At 41.0% G+C, this 23,113-nt stretch overlaps 1 protein-coding gene across 1 annotated transcript in view; it reads left to right on the forward strand.

Annotated features, from left to right (window-relative positions):
• Positions 1-23,113, forward strand: part of ptprn2 (protein tyrosine phosphatase receptor type N2) — a 185,054-nt gene that overhangs the window by 34,619 nt on the left and 127,322 nt on the right. Inside the window, 8 exon segments of the mRNA XM_046851477.1 lie at positions 8,617-8,728; positions 10,069-10,165; positions 10,971-11,355; positions 12,946-13,173; positions 15,217-15,257; positions 17,263-17,640; positions 17,643-17,680; positions 18,862-18,948. Of these exon segments, the coding sequence (XP_046707433.1) occupies positions 8,617-8,728; positions 10,069-10,165; positions 10,971-11,355; positions 12,946-13,173; positions 15,217-15,257; positions 17,263-17,640; positions 17,643-17,680; positions 18,862-18,948 (1,366 nt within the window).

Consider the following 23,113-nt stretch of genomic DNA (forward strand, 5'->3'; position numbering starts at 1 on the left):
GACACTCCATAACACACCAGCGACACTCTGTAACACCACTGACACACTATAACACACCAGTGACACTCTGTAACACACCAGTGACACTCTGTAACACCACTGACTCTGTAACACACCAGTGACACTCCATAACACACAAACGACACTCTGTAACACCACTGACATACTATAACACACCAGTGACACTCTGTAACCCACCAGTGACACTCCATAACACACCAGCGACACTCTGTAACACCACTGACACACTATAACACACCAGTGACACTTTGTAACACAACACAACACTGACACTCTAACACCACTGACACACTATAACACACTAGCGAAACTCTGTAACACCAGCGACACTCCGTTATAGACCAGTGACACTCCGTAACACACCAAAGACACTCTGCAACACACCAGCAACACTCTGTAACACCACTGACACACTATAACACACCAGTGACACTCCGTAACCCACCAGTGACACTCTGTAACACCACTGACAAACTATAACACACCAGTGACACTCTGTAACACACCAGTGACACTCCGTAACACATCAGTGACACTCCGTAACACCACTGACACACTATAACACACCAGCGACATTTTGTAACACACCACTGACACCCACACTTCTCTTAATCGGTCTCTTTTATCTTTCCAGTGTGTTGTCTCTGTCTTTGTCTTCTTGGTAGTTTCTTGGTCTCAATGGATTTATCTTCTTTACCACTTAGCTTTCTATATCTCTGTCTCTCTTGCCCTGTCTATCTTTCTCTCTGTTTCATAAGCTTTCTCTCTCTATTTCTCAAGTGTTCCCCCTCCTCCTTTTCTCCACCTGCTTGTACCTTTAAACGTTTGTCTTTTGTCTTCCTGTCTCTCACACGATCTTACTTCCTTTCAAGCTGTCTGTCTTTCCTGTCTAACAAATATCGTGTTGCTGACAGTGTAGCATGGGTTAGGTTCTCGTCCCCTAGGTGGCAGCACCGGTCTGTGAGTGTCAGCGTAAGGGTGTGTGTGTGTGTGTGTGTGTGTGTGTGTGTGTGTGTGTGTGTGTGTGTGTGTGTAGGAGTGTGTGAGGTCTGTCAGATTTAATACAGGACATAAACGAGATCTGAAAAGTGTGGAAATCACGTGGCTAAATTAGCATCGAGGTAATGAAGATCGGAGGAGCGCGGGACGCCGCAGTCGCACCCCAATTACCTGAAACAAATAAAGAATGAGGGATCAGACGGAAGAGAGGAGGGAAGAGAGGCCATGTTCAGTCATGCCTTCTCCTTTCTCTCTCTCCATTCACTCGCTTTTCTTTTTTTTTTTTCTTGGACACAAAAAAAAATATCTGGCTTGTGATTGACGTGCTGGTGCTTTCATTTCATATTTAGAATATGTGTGCGTGTGTGTGTGTGTGTGTGTGTGTGTGTGTGTGTGTGTGTGTCTTAACGTGGCAGATGTAAACTAAATGTGTGTGTACGTCCCTGTCCTCTTACAGCCCCATGGTGTGACATGTCTCTCACCACTTACACACCTCGCCGTGTGTGTGTGTGTGTGTATGTGTTGTTCTTGTCATCATGCTGTGAGGCATGGAGTCCATCAACTTCTCCTTATCTCTTGTCTGGAGCAGAAATCGCACAATATAAGACGCAGACGCACAACCGCACAATGATACACGATCAATGGCATCGATCAACCACAACAAGCTCTTATTTACAGCCTCACACACACAAACCTTGTGTGTGTGTTGTGTGTTCTAATGTATGTCTGGTGTGTTTATTCTTTATTGCGTGTGTGTGTGTGATTGTGTTTGAATGCATGTGTTTTATTGTGTGTGTGTTGGTGTTTTAATGTGTGTTTGTTTTATTGCAGTTGTGTTTGTGTGTGTGTGTGTGTGTGTGTGTGTGTGTGTGTGTGTGTGTGTGTGTGTGTGTGTGTATGAGATTTATGACTTTGTGCCTTGGTTGCTTTTGTTTATTACTTCACACAAACATGAACATGTTGCGTTGATGAGTCTACAAAACAGGTATTTCCTTCAAGTGACACACACACACACACACACACACACACACACACACACACACACACCCACACACACACACACACACACACATGGAATTCTAAAGCTTTGCATCTTCTTAACTTCCTGTTGATGTTGTCCTGCAATCCTGCTCTATCTGACCTCGCTGACTCCATTCCCATGGCAACCAAATGCCAGACTTGTAACACCCACAATCCCTCTGTTGAGAAATCAATTTTGGAAGATCTCCTGACATAGAGCTCTACTGAACATGATGAATGTGAACACTGACTGCACCCCAGGCCTCCTCACCTCACCTACATCAGTACCTGACTTTACTAACACCCTTGTGATTGGAAGAATCTCTACATATCTCTACAAAATCTAGTGAAACAACATCTCAGAAGAGTGGAGGAGACAAAATTCGGAATAGAATAGGGTCAGGTGTCCACAACCTTTTGTTCATGTAGTGTGTCTTTGCTGTGTGAACACATTGGCTTTAAACTAGTTTAGTAGGCACTACTAGTTATGTAATTAGGAATTATTGGAAGCTAGACATGTTGGATTGTCTTTTGTCCACCAGGTGTCCCCACTATTCCTTCATGTTGTTCTCCACTTTTATTATCCCCACCTGTGTCCTATTTCCCCATGTGTATATATGAGGTGGTATCAAAAAGTTTTAAGACTAGTTCTGTTTACATGAGAGTACAATATTTACACACTATCGCCTTCAAAATAGTCTCGTAATAGTCTTCTGGGGTGTATCCTCGTTGTCTTCTTTTCAAAGCGTCTTTCGCAATTTGCTCTGGATCTTCGCAATGGTGTCAAAATAATGACATTTGAGCTGGTTTAGATCTGGTTCCTCTCAAGGTTTTTTTCCTCATGAAGTCTCAGTAGAGTTTCTTTTTCATCACAGCTGCCACCGGTTCTCTCAGTAAAGACAAACTTACAATTAATATCTAACAAACGTATAGCCACTAATTTGATACGTTCTTTTATAACAACCTCGTTATTTATGTAAATCTGCTTTAAGACAATTGTCCATTGTTAAAAGTTTGACACAAACAAAAATAAATTGAATATTTTGAATCGAAGCAACACTCGGGCGCCCGGCTCCTTGACGCTCCTTGTCGTTAGCATAACGTAATTATGTTGATGGAAACTTCACACGCTTTCTTCCTGAAGAAGACGATATAGCCTGTAGCCGCACCTGGCCGCCCTTTCCAATCTGCGCTCGGTGTGCTTTATTTTCGGACCTTGCAGAGATCTTTGATCACAAATTCACGTTGTTTATTGTATGTCCTCTACGACTAGTTTTGGCGAAGTAACCTTTGATGGTTTTATCTGATTGCAGCCACTTCACATGCAGCCGCTTTGAGGAAGGCTCTTGTACCTTTCTGCGCTTTGATCAATATTCTTCACAAGTGGGAAGTCTCGCATGTGCATAATAGTGTCCTTTATACACACACACACACAAACACACACCCCAATATGCATGTCACAAATAGCATTTACAAGAGGCTAGTCGTGACCGCTGAGACTTTAGTATGTATTCACCGGTAACGCTTGTTCTTTTTGTGCTTTTTTCCTTTGAAGTTATGATTAAAAATATGTTTACACTTGCAATTACACTGAAGTACACTATATCTACAAAAGTTTGTAGACACCTAACTGTGAGGTCGTTTTTTTTTTATTTCCCATTTCCACACCAAGTCTCTATATGCTTATTTAGCTACAAGGGTGTAAGGTCCTGTACTGATGTAGGTGATGTGAAGAGGGCTAGGGTGCAGTCATTTATCATATTCAATAGGGTTGAAACGCTATAGCCGGAGATCCACTCCAACCCATGAAAATCAGATCTTCATGGAGCTGGCCTCGTGCACTTGGTGTGATGCTGGAACAATTTAGGTCTCTTAAATCAACTAAAGAAAAAATGTCATGCTTCCGCTTCCATAGACATACTATACAAAGGTGTGCCTCCAATTTGGAGAAGAAGAACGGTACAGTACTTTCTTGTAAACTTGTAAACTTTTCTCGAAACCTTTTGATCACACCTTGTACATGAGATCCCACCAATGAAATTTCTCCTTCCATCTACTTTCTTTGATTGTTCCATTCTTTTGGCAGAAATACTTTTATTCCATGTAGAGCTAGCAAAGTACATTTCTTAATGTGTGTCATCTCATTTACATTTGAAACTAAGCACAGGCAACACAGATGGTGGTTAATGGAGCTGTGGACGATTAAGAGGTCGAGACAATTTCAGATTCCAAAAAGTATTGAAAGCAATCAGAGAGCAATCTGCTCCTGTCCATACTGACTAACTGAGGACTGTTAAGGACAATATTACACAATCCAATCAGCAGTAGCAGCACCACATTGGTACATCAACACAAGCCTGAAGGTGCTTATTACATGTACTGTATATTAAGAAACATGGGGGTAAATCCTCCACTTGATGGCCTGCTCTGATGGTGTTTCTGTTAGTATTAACCAACAGGACTGGAAAGCTACATACTTGTTACTGGGGTCATGGAGGGTGTATTAGAGTGTGAGTGTGTATAATATCTGGGTTAGTGTTAAATGTTTGATGCCGTGGTAGTTTGTTAGTCGGGGTCACTGATTATAGTTCTAGTGTTTTCTAAATGTTTTGATGCAATTTTCTTTCATAAAAATCGTCTGCGCTGATTATTGAATGAACGTCCACCTTTAACATCCACTTCTTCCTGCTTTTTTCTTGTACTCACTTTTCTACTACATGTTTGCATTGCTGTTTTGCCCTCTCAGGCTGGATCTTTTTAGACACAAGAATTTGCCAGGATATCTGTAATCTTTCAATCCCTGATTTTGGATTGATACTTTAAAACTGACAAAGTGCTATTTATCTGGCAAACTGACCAATTATCATTGGCCAGCATTTGCCCCAAACTTAACTACATCACTATGATTTCATGCACAACCCAACATCTTCAGGTAATACAAGTGTAAAGAATTGTTTCGTCTCAGGAAGGAACTAGAAATTTTGACAGAGGATCAGGGTGAATGAAACAAACAAGTCATTCTTGTAAACACTGCAAGACTTAATGAAAAGAACAGTAATAGAAAAAAAATGGGTCTCTATAAGTTCACATTTTCAGCATTTCCAGAGCGACTTGTCACAGTTGTCACAGTTAAGGGGTAAGGGGCCTTGATCAAGGCCCCAGCAGTGGCAACATTGGGATATGATCGTAATTTAACCATCTTGACCACTAAGCTACCACTTCCCAATATTGATTATGGAAGGGAATGCCACACAATCACTTATTGACATCAATATACATGACTCAATAAAACAAATGACTGTGTCTAACTGTAACTTGTCATTAGCAAATAATTTTACTCTGCAAATTGCAAATGACCTGTGTAAATTAAGAATACTCATAACCCTGGACATGGTAGTGGTCCATCTATCATGCACACAGGTGGATTGGTCTCCACAGGGATGGGTCAGACTTCACAGGGCCAGGCTAGACTTCAGAGGGCCAGGTTAGACTCCACGGGACTGATTTAGACTCCACAGGGCTTAGTTAGACTGCACAGGCTTGAATTGTCCTCCTTTGAAAATCTTACAATTCAAAGCAAAATTCTCTCTAATTTCAACACTTCCAATTATTCAGTGTCCACCAACAGCAAACTCAAGGTTCCTTAAAGATATACACAAACCTCTCACTAGACTCTCATTGTCTCCAGTCAAAATTCCACACAAATGCATGACTCTACATTCTTCTGATGGGGCTGCACTGGGTGAGATTTTACACATCATTGCAAGCATTGTGAGATTTTACGCATCATCCACACCCAGCCTAGATCCCTTTAATAGATTGAAATTGTTTCTCCCAATTCTCATCAAAAATTCTGAACAACTCTTTACAATCTGGCTTGGTTCTACTCCTGCATCAAAATGCCATAATCAGGACTCCTCCCAAGTGGGAAACATTACTGTAGGTCCAGAAATGTTGTCCAACTACAGATTCATTTTAATTCTCTACTTTCTTTCTAAAGTAAGTGGTTGCCACCAAGCAGCAGAATCATCTAAAATCAGACAAACTCAAGTAGACCTGACCTGCTTATGCTGATGGTATAATTCATTTTTGACCTTTCAACAGTCTTTAAAACAGGCTCTGTCTTTCCCAATTGGTCCTGGTCTGGTTCCGGTTCTCTTTAGAGAGAAATGTCTTTGATTGTTGCCTTGTCCCCAACCAATAAAGTGCTAACCTACTACCCTGAAAACATAAAGGACTGGTTTAAAAAACAACTGTTTCTCCATACATTGCTCATTAGTCTATTTTAGTTAAGAACCCTCAGCAGGCCCATCAAAATTCAATTACACAATCTTCCCTGGGCAAAATATTCCTTTCTATGCATCTTGGATCCTTGGTATGATGGTTTGCAGTGTTGGCATGATGTTTGGCTTCATTTAACCTTTATACATCTACTTGAAAACTCCTAGGGCTAATGAAGTCTCGACATGCTTCAGGAGATGATCTTGACATGTGGCGTTGCTATGCATTCATTCCTCCTTTAATGCTGCTCTCAGTCAGTGACCCCTCGCTCCAGTGCATGCCTAGGAGCATCTCAAGCACGTCTAAGCGGACGTTATGGCATGTGCAGTGGGCGAAAAATAAAAACTCTCAAAAATGTCTACTGGCGTTCACAATGCAAAAAAAAGGCATTGTAGGGGCGGGTCTTGGCTTTGACATGTTTTGGGTTTATCTTGCTGTCTTTCCATCCTGTTTTTTTTTTTTCGCATGTTGTGGAATTTTTGTTGTAGCCAGAGGCTCATCGGGCCTAGGGGGAAGGAAAAGATGGAGAACAGGCTTCCTGCCTGGATACAAAATTGTTTTGGCGAGCCTCGGCAGACTCGTGGCTCTGTAATCGTTCCAACTGACTCACTGGGTCAATACATGAGAAGATGATTCTGCCAAGAGGCAGCTTTGGCTTTGAGCATGATGGTGTGGATGAATCCTGCCCTATAGGCACTGCTGAAGAGTGAAAAGATGCATATTAACATCACCAGGTCTGAAGAAAATATGTTAATACTAGAATAAAATACAAAAAATACACATTTGCATATTTAAATAAAGAATAACACCAATATATTGTGCCATTATAGAAAAATAATCACAGCAATATTTATCCTTTTATAGCTACATTTAATACAGTGAAGTGTCATTTGAACAAATACGTTCCTGTTCTGACTTATGCTATAGCAGCAAGTCAATAGGTGAAAAAAACGAAGAATTGCAGCTTATTCAGGTCAATAATTTTTGTGAACAAGCTGTTAATATAATAGAGACCATAAAATACTGGACCAAGTGCATTAATATAAACCCGTGCTACCATCAAAGCTGCTGTTCTAATAAAATAATAAATAAACACATTCTGACCAATCAGAGCCCAGAACACACCACTGCTACGGTGTAATAAAAACAAAACATGGCTAACAGTCTTGCTTAAGCTAATAAACAGTGTATTTTTATGTTTGTTCTGCCAACATGGAATTCCAGTCATGTGACTGAACCAGGTGGAATCGCTGGTGTTTGTGTTGTTTGCAAAACACGAAACGAATAAACAATATTTTATTGCCAGTCCTGTTTTTTTCTTCATGTCTTATTTACACTTCTCCCTGCCAACACGAGTGCCCTTGAACATGGTGCTGATTTTAAATGATTTTCCTAAAAGAAGGAGATAAGAAGCAGCTGAGATTTGGGATATTCTCTATATAATGTACACCTGACTACAAGATTAGTATGAGCTTCTTTTTTAACATCATCTTCCACTTCAAGTCCCCATTTATTGTTGGAACTGTTGGAACTTCCATTCTTCTGGGAACATGTTCCATTAGATGTTATGGAGGTTTGTGCACATTTAGCTACAAGGGCTTTAGTAAACTCAGATGCTGGTGTAGGTGTAGGCCTGGGGTGCGGTCAGAGTTCCAGTTCAGCATGTTTAACAGGGTTGAGGAAGACAAAGCTCCATAACCGGAGGTCTTCCACTCAACCCACTGAAACACATCTTAATGAGCAATCACAAGGCAATTACAAGAACAAGGCTCAAACCTAAGAAATAAAAAAAAAAAACAGGGAGAGAATATAGGAGGTTCATTAATTAATAATTAACACAAAACAGGTGAACACACTCAGGTAGCAAGGCGAAGTCATAATAGAGCGCATGGGATGGCATTTATTGCCATTTTTTAGATATTCATAAAATCACAGAAACTAAAGTAATCAAATCCAAGTAATTCATTAGTTTTATTAAACTTTTTGTTTAAGGACACTCAAGGTCACTTTAGAACATTTGTAACAGAAAAAAAAAAAAGTTGTATAAAATGTGAAAAGATTTTGTTTTTTGTATAAAATATGTTGTTTTGTCAGATGTGTGTGTGTGTCGCTGCTAATTAATCAAAAATGCCAGAAATGAGGAGTTAGCATTACAGCTCAAGATACTTATGTTAATCTATCTATTTATAAGAATCCAAAATATGGGCATCAAATTGTTTATCTGTATTTGTTAGTTCCTCCTAATGAAGTCTAGTGTCTATGACTTTTTATTATTATAATTTTTTTTTTCGGTAGGTTATACATGGCAGGATGAGGCTATGCAGCAGGTAGTTTCCAGGGAACTGCAAGCGTTGCCTAAGACCCCCGTACGCCGCCTCGGGAAAAACATTACACCCTTTAAGTTGCGGTAAGTTTGTGTTTCAAGGCGAACTATATATTTTTATTATAAATATATAAAAAACTATAAGATATATAGTGTTATGTTAGAATTTGGTGCTGGTAGTTGTGTGTTAGCTACACATAGGAATAAAGATTGCTCATGTGATTGCTAGCGAAACTTACCACAGGAAAATACAGCTGGATACATTTAGCACAAGAAGTGATTTTTACATAAAGTCACCACAGCACTAATGTGGTGAGACCTGAGATGTTGTATGGTTTAGAAATGTGGCATTGAGTTAAAGACAGGAGGTGGAGCTGAAGGTAGCAGAGCTAAAAATGTCGAGGTTTTCGTTGAAAGTGACGATGACAGGATTAGAAATGAGTTTATTAGAGGGACAGGGCATGTAGGACATTTTGGAGACAAGTTGAGGGAGGTGTGATTGAGATGGTTTGGACATGTGCAGAGGAGGGACATAAGGTATATCAGTAGGAGAATGCTGAGGATGGAGCTACCAGGAAGGAGGAAAAGAGGAGGACCAGGGAGGAGGCTTATGGATGGCTTATGGAGGACAGAGGGGTATGGAGATGGATGATCAACTGTGGCGACCCCTAATGGGAGAAGCCGAAAGAAGAAGTAGTAGCAGAGTACTATCTAGCAGAAGTACTGCTAGATAAAAGTTACAATAGGAAGTAACTGATCAATAAAGTTACAGTAGGATGTAACTGATAAATACAGTTACCACAGAGAGTTACTGCTAGGAAACATTACCACCGGAAGTTATTCCTATATAAAAGTTAGCACAGGAAGTTTCTGCTAGATAAAGTTACCACAGGAAGTTTCTGCTAGATAAAGTTACCACAGGAAGTTTCTGCTAGATAAAGTTACCACAGGAATTTTCTGCTAGATAAAGTTACCACAGGAATTTTCTGCTAGATAAAGATACCACAGGAAGTTTCTGCTAGATAAAGTGACAACAGGAAGTTTCTGCTAGATAAAGTGACAACAGGAAGTTTCTGCTAGATAAAATTACCACAGGAAGTTACTGCTAGATAAAGTTACCACAGGAAGTTACTGCTGGATAACGTTACCACAGGAAGTTTCTGCTAGATAAAGTTACCACAGGAAGTTACTGCTAGATAACGTTACCACAGGAAGTTACATCTAAATTTCCATGTAGCAACATTAGATAGATAGATAGATAGATAGATAGATAGATAGATAGATAGATAGATAGATAGATAGATAGATAGATAGATGTAAAAAAATGTGAAGACACTGTTGAAACAGTAAATTGTTATAAGGCATTGGCACTGAAATTATATCCTGATTCCTTTTTTGGAAAAATACATTTTTCTCCTTCACAGGGCCCAGAATAGTGATGGCTACAACAGGAAGGACCTACATGACCTTGGCTTCTTATCTGCAGATACAACTTCCTTTAAACATGACCTTCAAGGGAAGGTGAGCACTAAGCTATCTTTCTTTGTGTTTTTCAGAACTTGTGATTAATGATGGAACTGACCCAGTTTGGTGGCTAAAGTTAAACAATGCTAAACACTAAATACAGCAATATTTTGTTAGCATTATTTATATGATTGATATAATTCTACACTGCCCACCTGCTAATTTAATTTACTATGAGAAATGCTAGCATATGTAGTGTGTACTGTAAATGCATTTATGATGATCTCAAGCATCCATGTTAGCACTGCTATCAACATCTTTATGGAAAACCTTTGGGAACACATACCATACAAGTTTGGTATGTGTTTCTTTCAAAATCCCATTCCACATTGACTCCCTATTTGCTGTTATAATAAGCTCCACTCTTGTAAGAAGATGTTCCACTAGATTTTGTGGAGATTTGTGCTTATTCAGCCACAGGGGTGTTATAAAATCAGATACTTATTTAGGTGAGGGGGACCAGAGTGAAGTTTCCATTTATCCCAAAGGGTTTGGCGCTCTCTAGCAGGAGATCTTCAACTTCAACCCATGGAAAGGATATCTTAATGGAGCTGGCTTGTTGCAAAGGGGCATTGTCATGCTGGAACAGGTTTAGTTTAAATTTCCTCTGAAGGCATGCTATACAATTCTGTGCCTGGGACTTTGTGGGAACAGTTTGGATGAAGAACATCTGGCTGGAAAAGTCAGGTGTCCCTATTGGTTTGGCCATGTAGTGTATGTTTATATCATCTGTCCAATGGCTATACAATACAATCGCCAATACCCCATATATCAAGTCATGTCTTTTTTATTCTTTTTTCAGTACAAATTTAAAGGAATATCTGATCTCATGGATCTGATCTCGGAGCCAAAAGAAAGGCCACGGCCACCACCTTTTGCCTCCTTACTCCATCCTGATCGAGGACCTAAAAACTCCTTCTGGACTCGAGTGAAACCTGTGACCCAGACCAAAATCCAGGACCAAAATGGTCTTCTATTTGAGCTCCAGGAGTACCTGTCTATCCCAAAAGAAAAAGGTCCTCATCAGGAGCACATCAAGTACCTTGGTCTTCAGAACAGCTTTCTTGTCAAAGCAGGGACAGGTGCAGGTGCTTCAAGGCAACCTCCTCAACCCAGAATCAACAAACTGCTCTTTTGGTCTGGAGGAAGCCAACCAAAATCTCAAGACTCGCTAAGCTCAGTGGATGGTAAGAATTATTCTTCAGTCTTCAGGCATTGTTAAGCAGCTAAGACACTATAGGAAGTTACTTCTAGATAAAGTTACTCCTAGGAAGTTAATGCTAGATAAAGTTTTCACAGGAAGTTACAGCGGTAAAGTTACCACATGATATTACTGTTAAATAATAATATGACAGGAAGTTACAGATCAACATTGTTACCACAGGATGTTATAGCTAGAAAAAGCTACAAGAGGAAGTTACTGATTAATTAAAGTAATGACAGGACGTTATTAATAAATAAAGTTACCACAGAAAGTTACTGATAAATAATGTTTTCACAGAAAGTTATTAATAGATAACATTACCAGGTGAAGTTATTAATAGATGACGTTACCACAGGAAGTAACTAAAAAAAAAAATTACCACTGGAGGTTTTTAATAGATACAGTTACCACAGGAGGTTACTGATAAATAAAGTTTCCACAGGAAGTAATTAATAAATAAAGTTACCAAGGTTATTAATATATTAAGTTACCACAGTAAGTTATTAATAGATAAAATTACCACAGGAAGTAATTTATAGATAAAGTTACCACAGGAAGTTACTGATAGATAAAGTTACAACAGGAAGTTACCACAGGAAGTTACCACAGGAAGTTACCAGAGGAAGTTACTGATAAATAAAGTTACTACAGCAAGTTATTCCTCTATAAAGTTACCACAGAAGTTTATTAATAGATAAAGTTACCAGGTAAAGTTATTAATAGATAGCATTACCACAGGAAGTAACTAATAAATCAAATTACCACAGGAGGTTTTTAATATATACAGTTACCACAGGAGGTTTTTAATAGATATAGTTACCACAGGAGGTTACTGATAAATAAAGTTTCCTCAGGAAGTAATTAATAAATAAAGTTACCACAGTTATTAATAGATAAAATTACCACAGGAAGTTACTGATAGATAAAGTTACCACAGGAAGTTACCACAGGAAGTTACTGATAGATAAAGTTACCACAGGAAGTTACCACAGGAAGTTACTGATAGATAAAGTTACCACAGGAAGTTACTGATAAATAAAGTTACTACAGGATGTTATTCCTCTATAAAGTTATCAGAGGAAGTTACTGATAAATAAAGTTACCACAGGATGTTATTCCCTATAAAGTTACCAAGGAAGTTACTGATAAATAAAGTTACCAGAGGAAGTTACTGATAGATAAAGTTACCACAGGAAGTTATTCCTCTATAAAGTTACCAAAGGAAGTTACTGATAAATAAAGTTACCACAGGAAGTTATTCCTCTATAAAGTTACCAAAGGAAGTTACTGATAAATAAAGTTACCACAGGATGTTATTCCTCTATAAAGTTACCACAGGAAGTTATTCCTCTAAAAAAGTTACCATAGGAAGTAACTGATAAATAAAGTTACCAGAAGAAGTTACTGATAAATAAAGTTACCACAGGAAGTAATTCCTCTATAAAGTTATCACAGGAAGTTACTGACAGGTAAAGTTACAACAGGACCTCATTCCTCTATAAAGTTACCAAAGAAAGTTTCTGATAGTTAAAGGTACTCAGATAAAATCACTATAATCTTGCTTCTTTTGCAGAAAAGTTCATCCAAGGTGTCGTGAAGCAGCTCGGACAGCAAAGCGTAAACACCATGACCCCGAGCGACTTCGACCAGCTCTCGAAGGTAATCACTCAGGCCCTGCAGGTGGTGGATGATGCAGAAGGGGTTAAAAGTCGCGAGGTTGTTGATGATGCTGAGATGAAGAGGGAGCCAGGGACATGGGGACGGCTTGGAGATAAGTCTGGAGAGAAGTTCATGCCCAAAGGTACAAACATCTTACAATGCTGTGTTTCTAGCAACAGTAAGAGACATTGATAAAATGGGCAATGATTTTGGGACACCTGACTCGTTTAGATACATGTGGTTCTTCTGCGAATTTGAAGGCATGTAATGGACGTCTTTGGGGGCTCCATTGAACTGGAAGGAGATCTTCTAGTCCAAACCTTTTCCAGCATGACAAAGCAGCTGTGCTTGCGCAAGCTTCATGAAGATCTGCTTTTCATGGTTTAGGGGTGTGTGGAAGATCTTCTGCTATAGATCTTCAGCCCTTTGAGATGAATTGTAAAGTTGACCATCCCTTTACTTAATATTTCTATCTCTATATTTTCTCCTTCCACTTTCTTTTTCCATCTGTCACTTCTCTCTCTCCATCAACTCATTTTATTCTTTCATTCCTTATCATTTTCCTCCCCTCTCTCTTTCCCATCATCTATCCATCCCTTTATTTTATCCCTGCATCTTCCAATTCTCTTTATCTCTCCATTTTATCCCCATTTCTTCATTCTCTCTCTTGTTCTCTCAATTCACTCCTTCTATCCCTTTACTCTGTATCCCTATCTCTTTACCTTACCTTTGCTTTTACTACCTCTACTTCTCCATTCTCTCCACTCTATCCTTCTCTCTCTCTCTCTCTCTCTCTCTCTCTCATGACTATCCATCCACTTCCTGTATACATATCTATAAATTTATATCTTTCAATCCTCTCTGTCCATCCTTTCATTCTATCCCTCCATCGCCAATACTTTTCCTCTATTTCTTTTTTCCCAGCATCTCTCCATCCCTTCATTCTATCCCTGCATCATTTCATTCTATCCCTCTATCCCTTCACTCTATATTTCAATCCTCTCTACTCTCTCCAGCCCTCCACTTTCTATTTCCATCTGTCAATCCTCTCTGTGCATCCCTTCATTCATCTATTCCTTTACCCTCTCCTCCTTCTGCTTTCACTTTCCCACACCTCTTCATTTTATCCTTTCATTCTTTCATTCTCTCCCTATTTCCTATTATCTGTCTATTTTCTCTCTATCCTTCCACTGTATACCCTATCCTCCATCCTCTCCTTCCTTCTCTCAATTCACTTCTATCTTAACCTCTGTCTCTCTCTCTCTCTCTCTCTCTCTCTCTCTCTCTCTCTCCATCCACTTCATTTATCTTTATCTATTCCCACACTTCATTGCTCCATCTCTGAATCCTTTCACCACTCTCTCTCCATCCATCTATTTTCTTGCTTTATCCCTCCATTTATCCATCCTCTCTTAAACCCTTCACACAATTCTTCTATCTTTTAACCTTCATTTCTAAACATTCTTTCTCTCCATCCCTACAATCTGTCCTCTATCTCTGCCTCCTCTCCATCCATGTCTCAATTCTCTCCATTTATCCGTATATTTCTCAGTTTACACATTCTTTTCTTTAACTCTATCCATTTCTTTACCTTCTCTCTCTCTCTCTCTCTCTCTCTCCCCAACTCTCCATCCTCTTTCTTTATCCATTTTGTTTTCACCAACTATTTATCCACTTTATCCCTAGAACATCTCTTTTCATTACTTCACTCTCTCCATCACTCCATCACTCTATCCTCTCCCTCTATCCCCCCACTCTGTCTCTATATCTCTTCCTCCATATGTCTATTCTATTCATTTATCTGTCTATCCTCTCCTTTTATCCTTTCCCCCTAAACCTTCATCTGTCTGTCCTCTCTCTAAATTTCTCCAATCTATTTCTACATTTCACAATCAAATCCTTTTCTAAACCCTTCCCTCTCTCCCTCTCTCCCTCTCTCCCTCAATCCCTCTATTCTCTCCTCCCAGAACTCCTTTCATCATAAGGTTCAAATACATCACCTTCATCAGAACCTGACTTTGTGACTGAATGAGTGCAAAACTCCACAAAATCTAGTGGAACATCTTCCCGGAAGAGTGGAAGTTCCCAGGACGTGGTCAGGTGTCCATAAACTGGTGCCCATGTTGTGTATGTTAATAAATGTTTTTTGCGTGAATGAAATGTATTTGCTGCTTCTGGTTTGCAGACGTACACCAGGAGGGACGAGGGTCCACGCTGGATGGAGAGGTAAATGACTGCAGCGTTTCTCAACATATCAAAACCTCAAAGTCCATGAGAGAATGATGGATCCACACATTCACTTTCTGTTCAGACTTTATTAACCATGATGATTACCATCATACAGAACGTTACTTTGTCCTGGGACTGGATCAGAAAGTGTTCCCTGGAGTTCACACGTCTGTAGTACAGATTCAAATTATTCTTCCTTTATTTCATCCCTCCTTCCCAATCATCTCCCTCCACCTCTCTCTCTTTCAAACACTCTCTTCCTCCCTTTATTCCATCCCTCCTTCCCAATCATCTCCCTCCATCCTCTCTCTCTTTCAAACTGTCTCTTCCTCCCTTCATTCCAACCCTTCTTCCCAGTCATCTCCCTCCATCCTCTCTCTCTTTCAAACACTCTCTCCATCCCTTGATTCCATCCCTCATTCTCAATCATCTCCCCCATCCTCTTTCTCTTTCAAACTGTCTCTTCCTCCCTTCATTCCATTCCTCCTTCCCAATCATCTCCCTCTATCCTCTTTCTCTTTCAAACACTCTCTCCATCCCTTTATTCCATCCCTCCTTCCCAATCATCTCCTCCATCGTCTCTCTCTTTCAAACACTCTCTTCCTCCCTTTATTCCATCCCTCCTTCCCAATCATCTCCTCCATTGTCTCTCTCTTTCAAACACTCTCTCATCCCTTCATTCCATCCCTCCTTCCCATTTATCTCCCTCCATCCTCTCTCTTTCAAACACTCTCTTCCTCCCTTCATTCCATCCCTCCTTTACAGTCATCTCCTCCATCCTCTCTCTTTCAAACTGTCTCTCCTCCCTTCATTCCATCCCTCCTTTACAATCATCTCCCTTCATCCTCTCTTTCTTTCAAACCGTCTCTCCATCCCTTCATTCCATCCCTCCTTCCCAATCATCTTCCCTATCCTATTTTTTCAAACCATCTCTATCTCTTCATTCCATCATTCCATCCCCAATCATCTTCCATCATCCTATTTATTTCAAACCATCTCTCATCCTTCATTCCACCCTCCATCCCAAACATCTTCATCCATCCCTCTTTCTTTTAAACTATCTTTCCATCCTTCATTCCATCCCTCCATCCCCAATCATCTTCCTCTAGGGTCTCTATCTTCCAAACCATCTCCCTATCCTTCATTCCTCCATCCCCAATCTCCTTCCCCATTCTCTCTCTCTTTCAAACACTCTCTTCCTCCCTTCATTCCATCCCTCCTTTACAGTCATCTCCTCCATCCTCTCTCTCGTTCAAACTGTCTCTCCTCCCTTCATTCCATCCCTCCTTTACAATCATCTCCTTCATCCTCTCTTTCTTTCAAACCGTCTCTCCATCCCTTCATTCCATCCCTCCTTCCCAATCATCTTCCATCATCCTATTTTTTCAAACCATCTCTATCTCTTCATTCCATCATTCCATCCCCAATCATCTTCCATCATCCTATTTATTTCAAACCATCTCTCATCCCTTCATTCCACCCTCCATCCCAAACATCTTCATCCATCCCTCTTTCTTTTAAACTATCTTTCCATCCTTCATTCCATCCCTCCATCCCCAATCATCTTCCTCTAGGGTCTCTATCTTCCAAACCATCTCCCTATCCCTTCATTCCCTCCATCCCCAATCTCCTTCCCCCATTCTCTCTCTCTTTCGAACCATCTGTACATCCTTTCATTCTCTCCCTCTGTCCCTTTATAGCTCCATCTTTTACCTCTATATCTCATTCTCTCCATTTTTCCTTCCAATTCTCCAATTGATTTTTACATCTCTCAATCCTCTTCATTCTCTACTTGCAGCTCTCACACAATCTCGCCATCATTTCCTTCTCTTCTCTCCATTCCTCCACTATAACCCCCAATCTCTCCACCCTTTACCTCTATTCGCTCCATCCAGACCTCCTCTCATGATGAGGTTTTAATAGTTGCTTCCTGTGTCCTTGTTAGCTGGAGTATGAATATGAATAATCTCTAATCATCAGTATGCACTCGTTTATTTCTCAGGACAAACTTTTTATCACTCAGCTCTTGGACTTCCTGGACAAGAACTCAAGCCCTGAGGCTACAGATCATCCCCAGGATAAAACATCTCTTCTGGGTTCCTCCAATCTCCCCCAAAGCCCTGCAGGTCTGAAGTCGTCTGGAGTGGAGTTTGTTCAGAGTCGAACCATCGAGACTAACATGGACTTGACGAAAAAGAAGATGAAGCCAGACACGGTGGAGGTGCAGGGAGACACAGAGGTGGAGCAGTGGCTCCGTGGTGAGGACGCTCTGGACGCAGAAGCTCAGAAGAAGGAGACCAGTGAAGAAGAAGAGGATTTGGAGAAGGAAGGTGGACAAGTGGAGAAGAAGTTTAGGGTGGATGTGACGGCCTACTCGAGCCTGAGCGTGATGGATACTTTGGATACATCGTCACCCAGGAGTGAGTAGAGCACCTGGTCTCTCTCTCACACACACACACACACACACACACACACACACACACACACACACATTTGCAAGGAAATAGTCTCAAAAATTTCCATTCTCACCTTTGTGTGTGTGTGTGCGCGTGCGTTTTTCTGAATGTAATTCTGCACATATATAAGTGTAAATGTGTGTATCGATTTGTGTGTGTGTGTGTGTGTGTGTGTGTGTGTGTGTGTGTGTGTTTGTGTAAGAGAGAATCACACTTTACAGGAATCCCATTTGCGCCTTATTGTTTGCCTTGTTGTAGGAAATGTGAGCAATTTATCAAAAACGACTGAAGCCACCTGAGCCTCTTCTTCCATCCCTCTACTCTATCCCTCCATCCATCTATCTTTTTTCTCCATCCCTCTACTCTATCCCTCCATCCGTCCATCTTTTTTCTACATCCCATTACTCTATCCCTCTATCCGTATATCTTTTTTCTCCATCCTCTACTCTATCCCTCCATCTGTCCATCTTTTTCTCCATCCTCTACTCTATCCCTCCATCCGTCCATCTTTTTCTCCATCCTCTACTCTATCCCTCCATCTGTCCATCTTTTTCTCTATCCCTCCATCCGTCCATCTTTTTCTCTATCTGTCCATCCTTTTCTCCATCCCTCCACTCTTTCCCTTCATCCATCTATCCTTTTCTCCATGCCTCTATCTGTCTTTTCTTTTGTCCATCCTCCACTCTATACCTCAATCCGTCCAACCTTTTCTCTATCCTCCATCCGTCCATCCTTTTCTCCATCCCTTCACTCTATCCCTCCATCCGTCCATCTTTTTCTCCATCCCTTCATCTGTCTATCCTTTTCTCCATCCTATACTCTATCTCTGTTCCTTTCTGTTCATTCTCTCCACATTTCTTTTTGTAGTCTATCCTCCATCTCTCTATCCTCCCACTACTCTATCCCTGTTTTCATAATTCATCCCCTCTACTTTTGCTTACATCCTCTTCCTCAATCCCTCATTTTATCCCTCAACTCATCTATCCTCTTTCTCCATCCCTGCACTCAATTTCTCCATTTCTCCATCCTTCCATCTTTTTAATATTTTAATGTTCTCTCTCTCTCTCTCTCTCTCTCTCTCTCTCTCTCTCTCTCGCTCTCACTCTTGCTCTCTCTCTCTCTCTCTCTCTCTCTCTCATGTCTAGCTCTCTTTCCACTGATCAGGGTCTTAACCTGATGGAGACCTTGGCTAAGCGAGCTAAGCTACGTGTGACCGATTTCCTCCAGCTCTCGTAAGAAAACACACACACACACACACACACACACACACACACACACACACACTCATACCTGCACATGTACAGCTATGTTGATGAGAGGAAATATTCCCGTGTGTGCGCGCATGTGTGTGCGTGCATGTGTGTGCGCATATGTATGTGGCTGTGTGACTCAGTGTGTGTGTGTGTGTGTGTGTGTGTGTGGGTGAAAATCACATTTCTGTTTGGACGGATTGTTCATTTTAAAAGTTGCACTGTGTAACTGGGTTTGACCGATAGGAATATTAACTGTGTGTGTGTGTGTGTGTGTGTGTGTGTGTGTGTGTGTGAGAGAGAGAAAGTGTTTGATATAAAATAGAAAGTGTGTAGGTGTGTGTTATATATGTTTTAAAGCTCCTGACTGGAAAGCTGTGGCCTGATTGGCGAGTGTTTTGTAATGAGTGTGTTCACCACACACACACACACACACACACACACACACACACACACACACACCGACACACACTCATTATCTGTTCTTTTGTCCACTTAAACCCCTATTCATCTGTTCAATGACTTTTCTGTGTATTGCCAAAAGTATTCAGACACCCTTGTTTGAACAAAAGTATCTATCTATCTATCTATCTATCTATCTATCTATCTATCTATCTATCTATCTATCTATCTATCTATCTATCTATCTATCTCACCATCTTCTCACTTTGTCTTTCCTCTTGCTCTCTCTCTCTCTCTCTCTCTCTCTCATTCCCTCCCTCCCTCAATTTCTCCATTCTATTCCCACATTTCTCAATCCTATCCAGCCTCAAAGGACAGAGAGATTACATGGAAGGATTAAGAAAAAGAAATAAAGAATGCATGACAAAGTATTGGGATGGATGGAGAGGATGTAGAAGTGGAGGAATAACTGAAGAACATTTGATGGATAGAAAAATGGAGTGATAAATTTAAAAGATTTAAGGAGCGTAAGGAATTGTGGACTTTTCCATGCATCTGATGACCTTGGCAGTCATGATGGCAGTTGCACGCCGTGGTTCACCCCTGTAGCTATGAATGTTTTCATTTCAGTGTAAAAGCTATCAGATCTGGGATTAGCCTGAGGGCCAGAGGATGTTAGCGTAAGCCAGTGAAGGCTAGCGAAGGCTAGTAAAGGTCCAAAGAAGCTAATGCAGGCATGAAGTCAGATGGCGCATTGCCAGAGAAGGTTAGCACAGTAAGTAAAGGTTATTAGAGGTCATACAGGGTTTGCGAGTTCGAGGTAATAATGCGGAGGAGAATTGATCTTCACACAGGGTGATTTTATTTCTCCCAAGATTCTCCCGTGTGACGTTTAAACATGATGAAGGGTGTTTGTATGAAGGAATGTTGGCTTATCAGTAGAGGAAAATCTCGCTTCAGTGGCATAGAAAGTCCGAAATAGAAAAGTTCTTACATAGAAAGTACTTCTCGTGGTGACCTGCGTAAAGGGAGGTTATACGAAGACGTACGATGAAGGTTAGATGCATTTATTCATCACATGTATATTATTGAACATTGAAATGTATTCCCCCATATTCTAGGATTTTAGGAAGCTGGGGTAAACATTGATACAGCACCCCTGGAGCAAAGTGGGTTAAGGGCCTTGCTCAAGGGCCCAACAGAGGGAGCCTGGCAGTTCTGGGGCTTGCACCTCCAACCTTCTAATCAGTAACCCAGAGCCTTAGCCATAGAGTAGATCTTAGCATTATTACAGAGGGCCAAGCATACAGCTTCTGAGGTACCTCCAATCAAGGGCAATGGAAAGTATACTGTATGTATTCCCTGTTGTTGCAAAGATTTTCCTTCCACCTTCTTCCATTGATCTGGTCCTGAACCTGCACATAGCCTTTTATCCTTTGTATCTATACGCCCGGGTCTGTCTCGCGCTTTTGCCATATCAATTACGTTACATGTCTAAGCAATCTCAGTTCCTCATTTCCTAGATTCCTAGATGCATACCTTGTTTCTGTATTATTTTCTTGTTCTTTTTTTCTGGTTATTTTCTGGCTTTGACCTCAGTCAGGCTTTCGGATAATGATTATGGATTTGCTTCTCATTACCACGGCTGCCTTTTGCTTTTGATCAAGCTGCCTGCACTGACAGCATTCTTTAGAGAGGTCTACATTAAAAGAATCGGCAATTACATCCCCGCTGCCGGAGGCTCCCCTCTGAGATCCGCACTGTCATTCTTGACCTATTGCCAGACAGACAGATACAAAGTAGAACGTCTTAATTAAATCAGGGGAGGATTATGAAGGGACGGAGTAAGGGCCTTGCACGATTCTATAAGAACTGGGGCTAAAATCTCGGGTCATTTTTTTGCCCTGAAAACAGTAATAGGAGAGAAGTGAAGAAGCCCAGGGGGTGAAGCACTTCTCCAGGATAACTGTGAAACTTCTGCAAGATTAGAGGCGATTAGAGTAGTGGGTTAATGTAATGTAGCAGTGATGCTAGGTGTGAGCTGGCAGATTCTAAGGTAGGAGGTGTTGAGATTCGATAGGTTGAGGAGGTTCCAGGTGATATATTTTTATGTACGAAAGTGTTGGGTTCGGAAAGAAGAAATGGGTTGGCATATGTGGTCGAAAAATGTTTTTCTCTGGAAGCTCTGTGGTAAACTGAGGTTTTCTGGTGATATCTATTTGGTTTTAGGCACCATCAGCAGACTGGTACCGGTGGATCTGAGAGGGGGAGAAGGGGTGTAGCTCTCAGGAACTCTGAAGAATTATAGGATTTGATAATCTGTTGGACAAGTAGCCAGGGTAGCTTTCGGAGTATGGGTTACCGTTTGAAAGGTTGGGGGTTAATGCCGCCATTCTTGGGGCCCTTAAGCAAGGCCCTTAACCCTCTGTGCTCGAGGGGTGAAGTATCATGGCTGACTCTGTGCTCTGACCCCAGCTTCCTAACATTGCTCTGATATGTGTAGAAATAATTTCACTGTGCTGTAAAGTACATGTGGCAATTCTAAAGCACTCAGTGGTTAAAGGCATTGGACTCTGGATCTGAAGGTCACAAGTTCAAATCACACCACCACCAAGCTGCCACTGCTGGGCCCTTGAGCAAGTTGCAGTAAGCCTCCTGATGTGCAGTTACTTCAAGGCACTTTGGTGCATCTACCATTCATGTAAAGGCTCCGGTATGGAGCAAAGACTGCACAGCAACTGTCTACCAACTATGTTTCGCATTTGGCACGTTCCCTCTATCAAGTCAGTCTTGCGCATACTTCTTTTCTAGTTTTGCTTTAGCTAACTAAAGAGACTCTATTTTGTTTGGTCTGAAGGTACCCACTAAAAGGTAGTGAGCCTCCCGATTTAAGATGGCACAGAGGTGGTAGCTTGTGGTTAAGGCATTGGTCTTTGGCTCCGAGGGTTGTGATTTCAAATCACAGCCACACCAAGCTGTCACTTCTGGTCCCCTGCAAATGTCATAAATGTAGGACAAAAACTGCCTCACACAGTTTCTTAAATCGTTTTGATACACCTACCGTTCAATCAATCTAACCTAGAAAGGAGGTGGGAGCTCACTGTTAAACTTGAATTCAAATTCCAGCAATACAAAGCTGCCACTGGTGGGCCCTTGAGCAAGGCTCTTACTCCCCAAATGCTCAGTTATAAGTCTACCATCTTTTACAAATACAGACGAGTACAGATCTAACTTCTGGAGGGTTTTAACCATAAACGTTTTGTGAAGAAATGATAAAGTGCCTGCATTCTGTACCATATCCCATGTGGCATAATGAAGAATATTTTAAAGCAATAAAAGAGAAAGTCCAGGCTTGATGTAGGGGGTTCATATGTTGTCCAACCAGCTGGGGGAGTAATGTACCCACTTAAGCAAGTGCGCACACACACACACACACACACACACACACACACACACACACACACACACATATATACATTCACACAGATGACTGTTTCAGCGTCTCCCACACACTTTTTATACACACAGGAGCAAACACTTTCCTTCCACCAACATCCTCTCCCGCTCGGCAATATTGCCAAAGCAATTACAAGGTGCTAACACCTTTAAGAGAAACGCTAATAATGGCGCTAATAATAACAAAGCATGTTCGACAAGAACAATTGCTGCAACGTCCCCCCCCAAACCCAGACACACGGCTGTTTTTCTTCTCGTTCAGCGTTATCGCGCCGTATGAAGCCAGGGA

Source organism: Silurus meridionalis, chromosome 6 (assembly GCF_014805685.1).
Source record: "Silurus meridionalis isolate SWU-2019-XX chromosome 6, ASM1480568v1, whole genome shotgun sequence".
Classification (NCBI taxonomy): Eukaryota; Metazoa; Chordata; class Actinopteri; order Siluriformes; family Siluridae; genus Silurus; species Silurus meridionalis.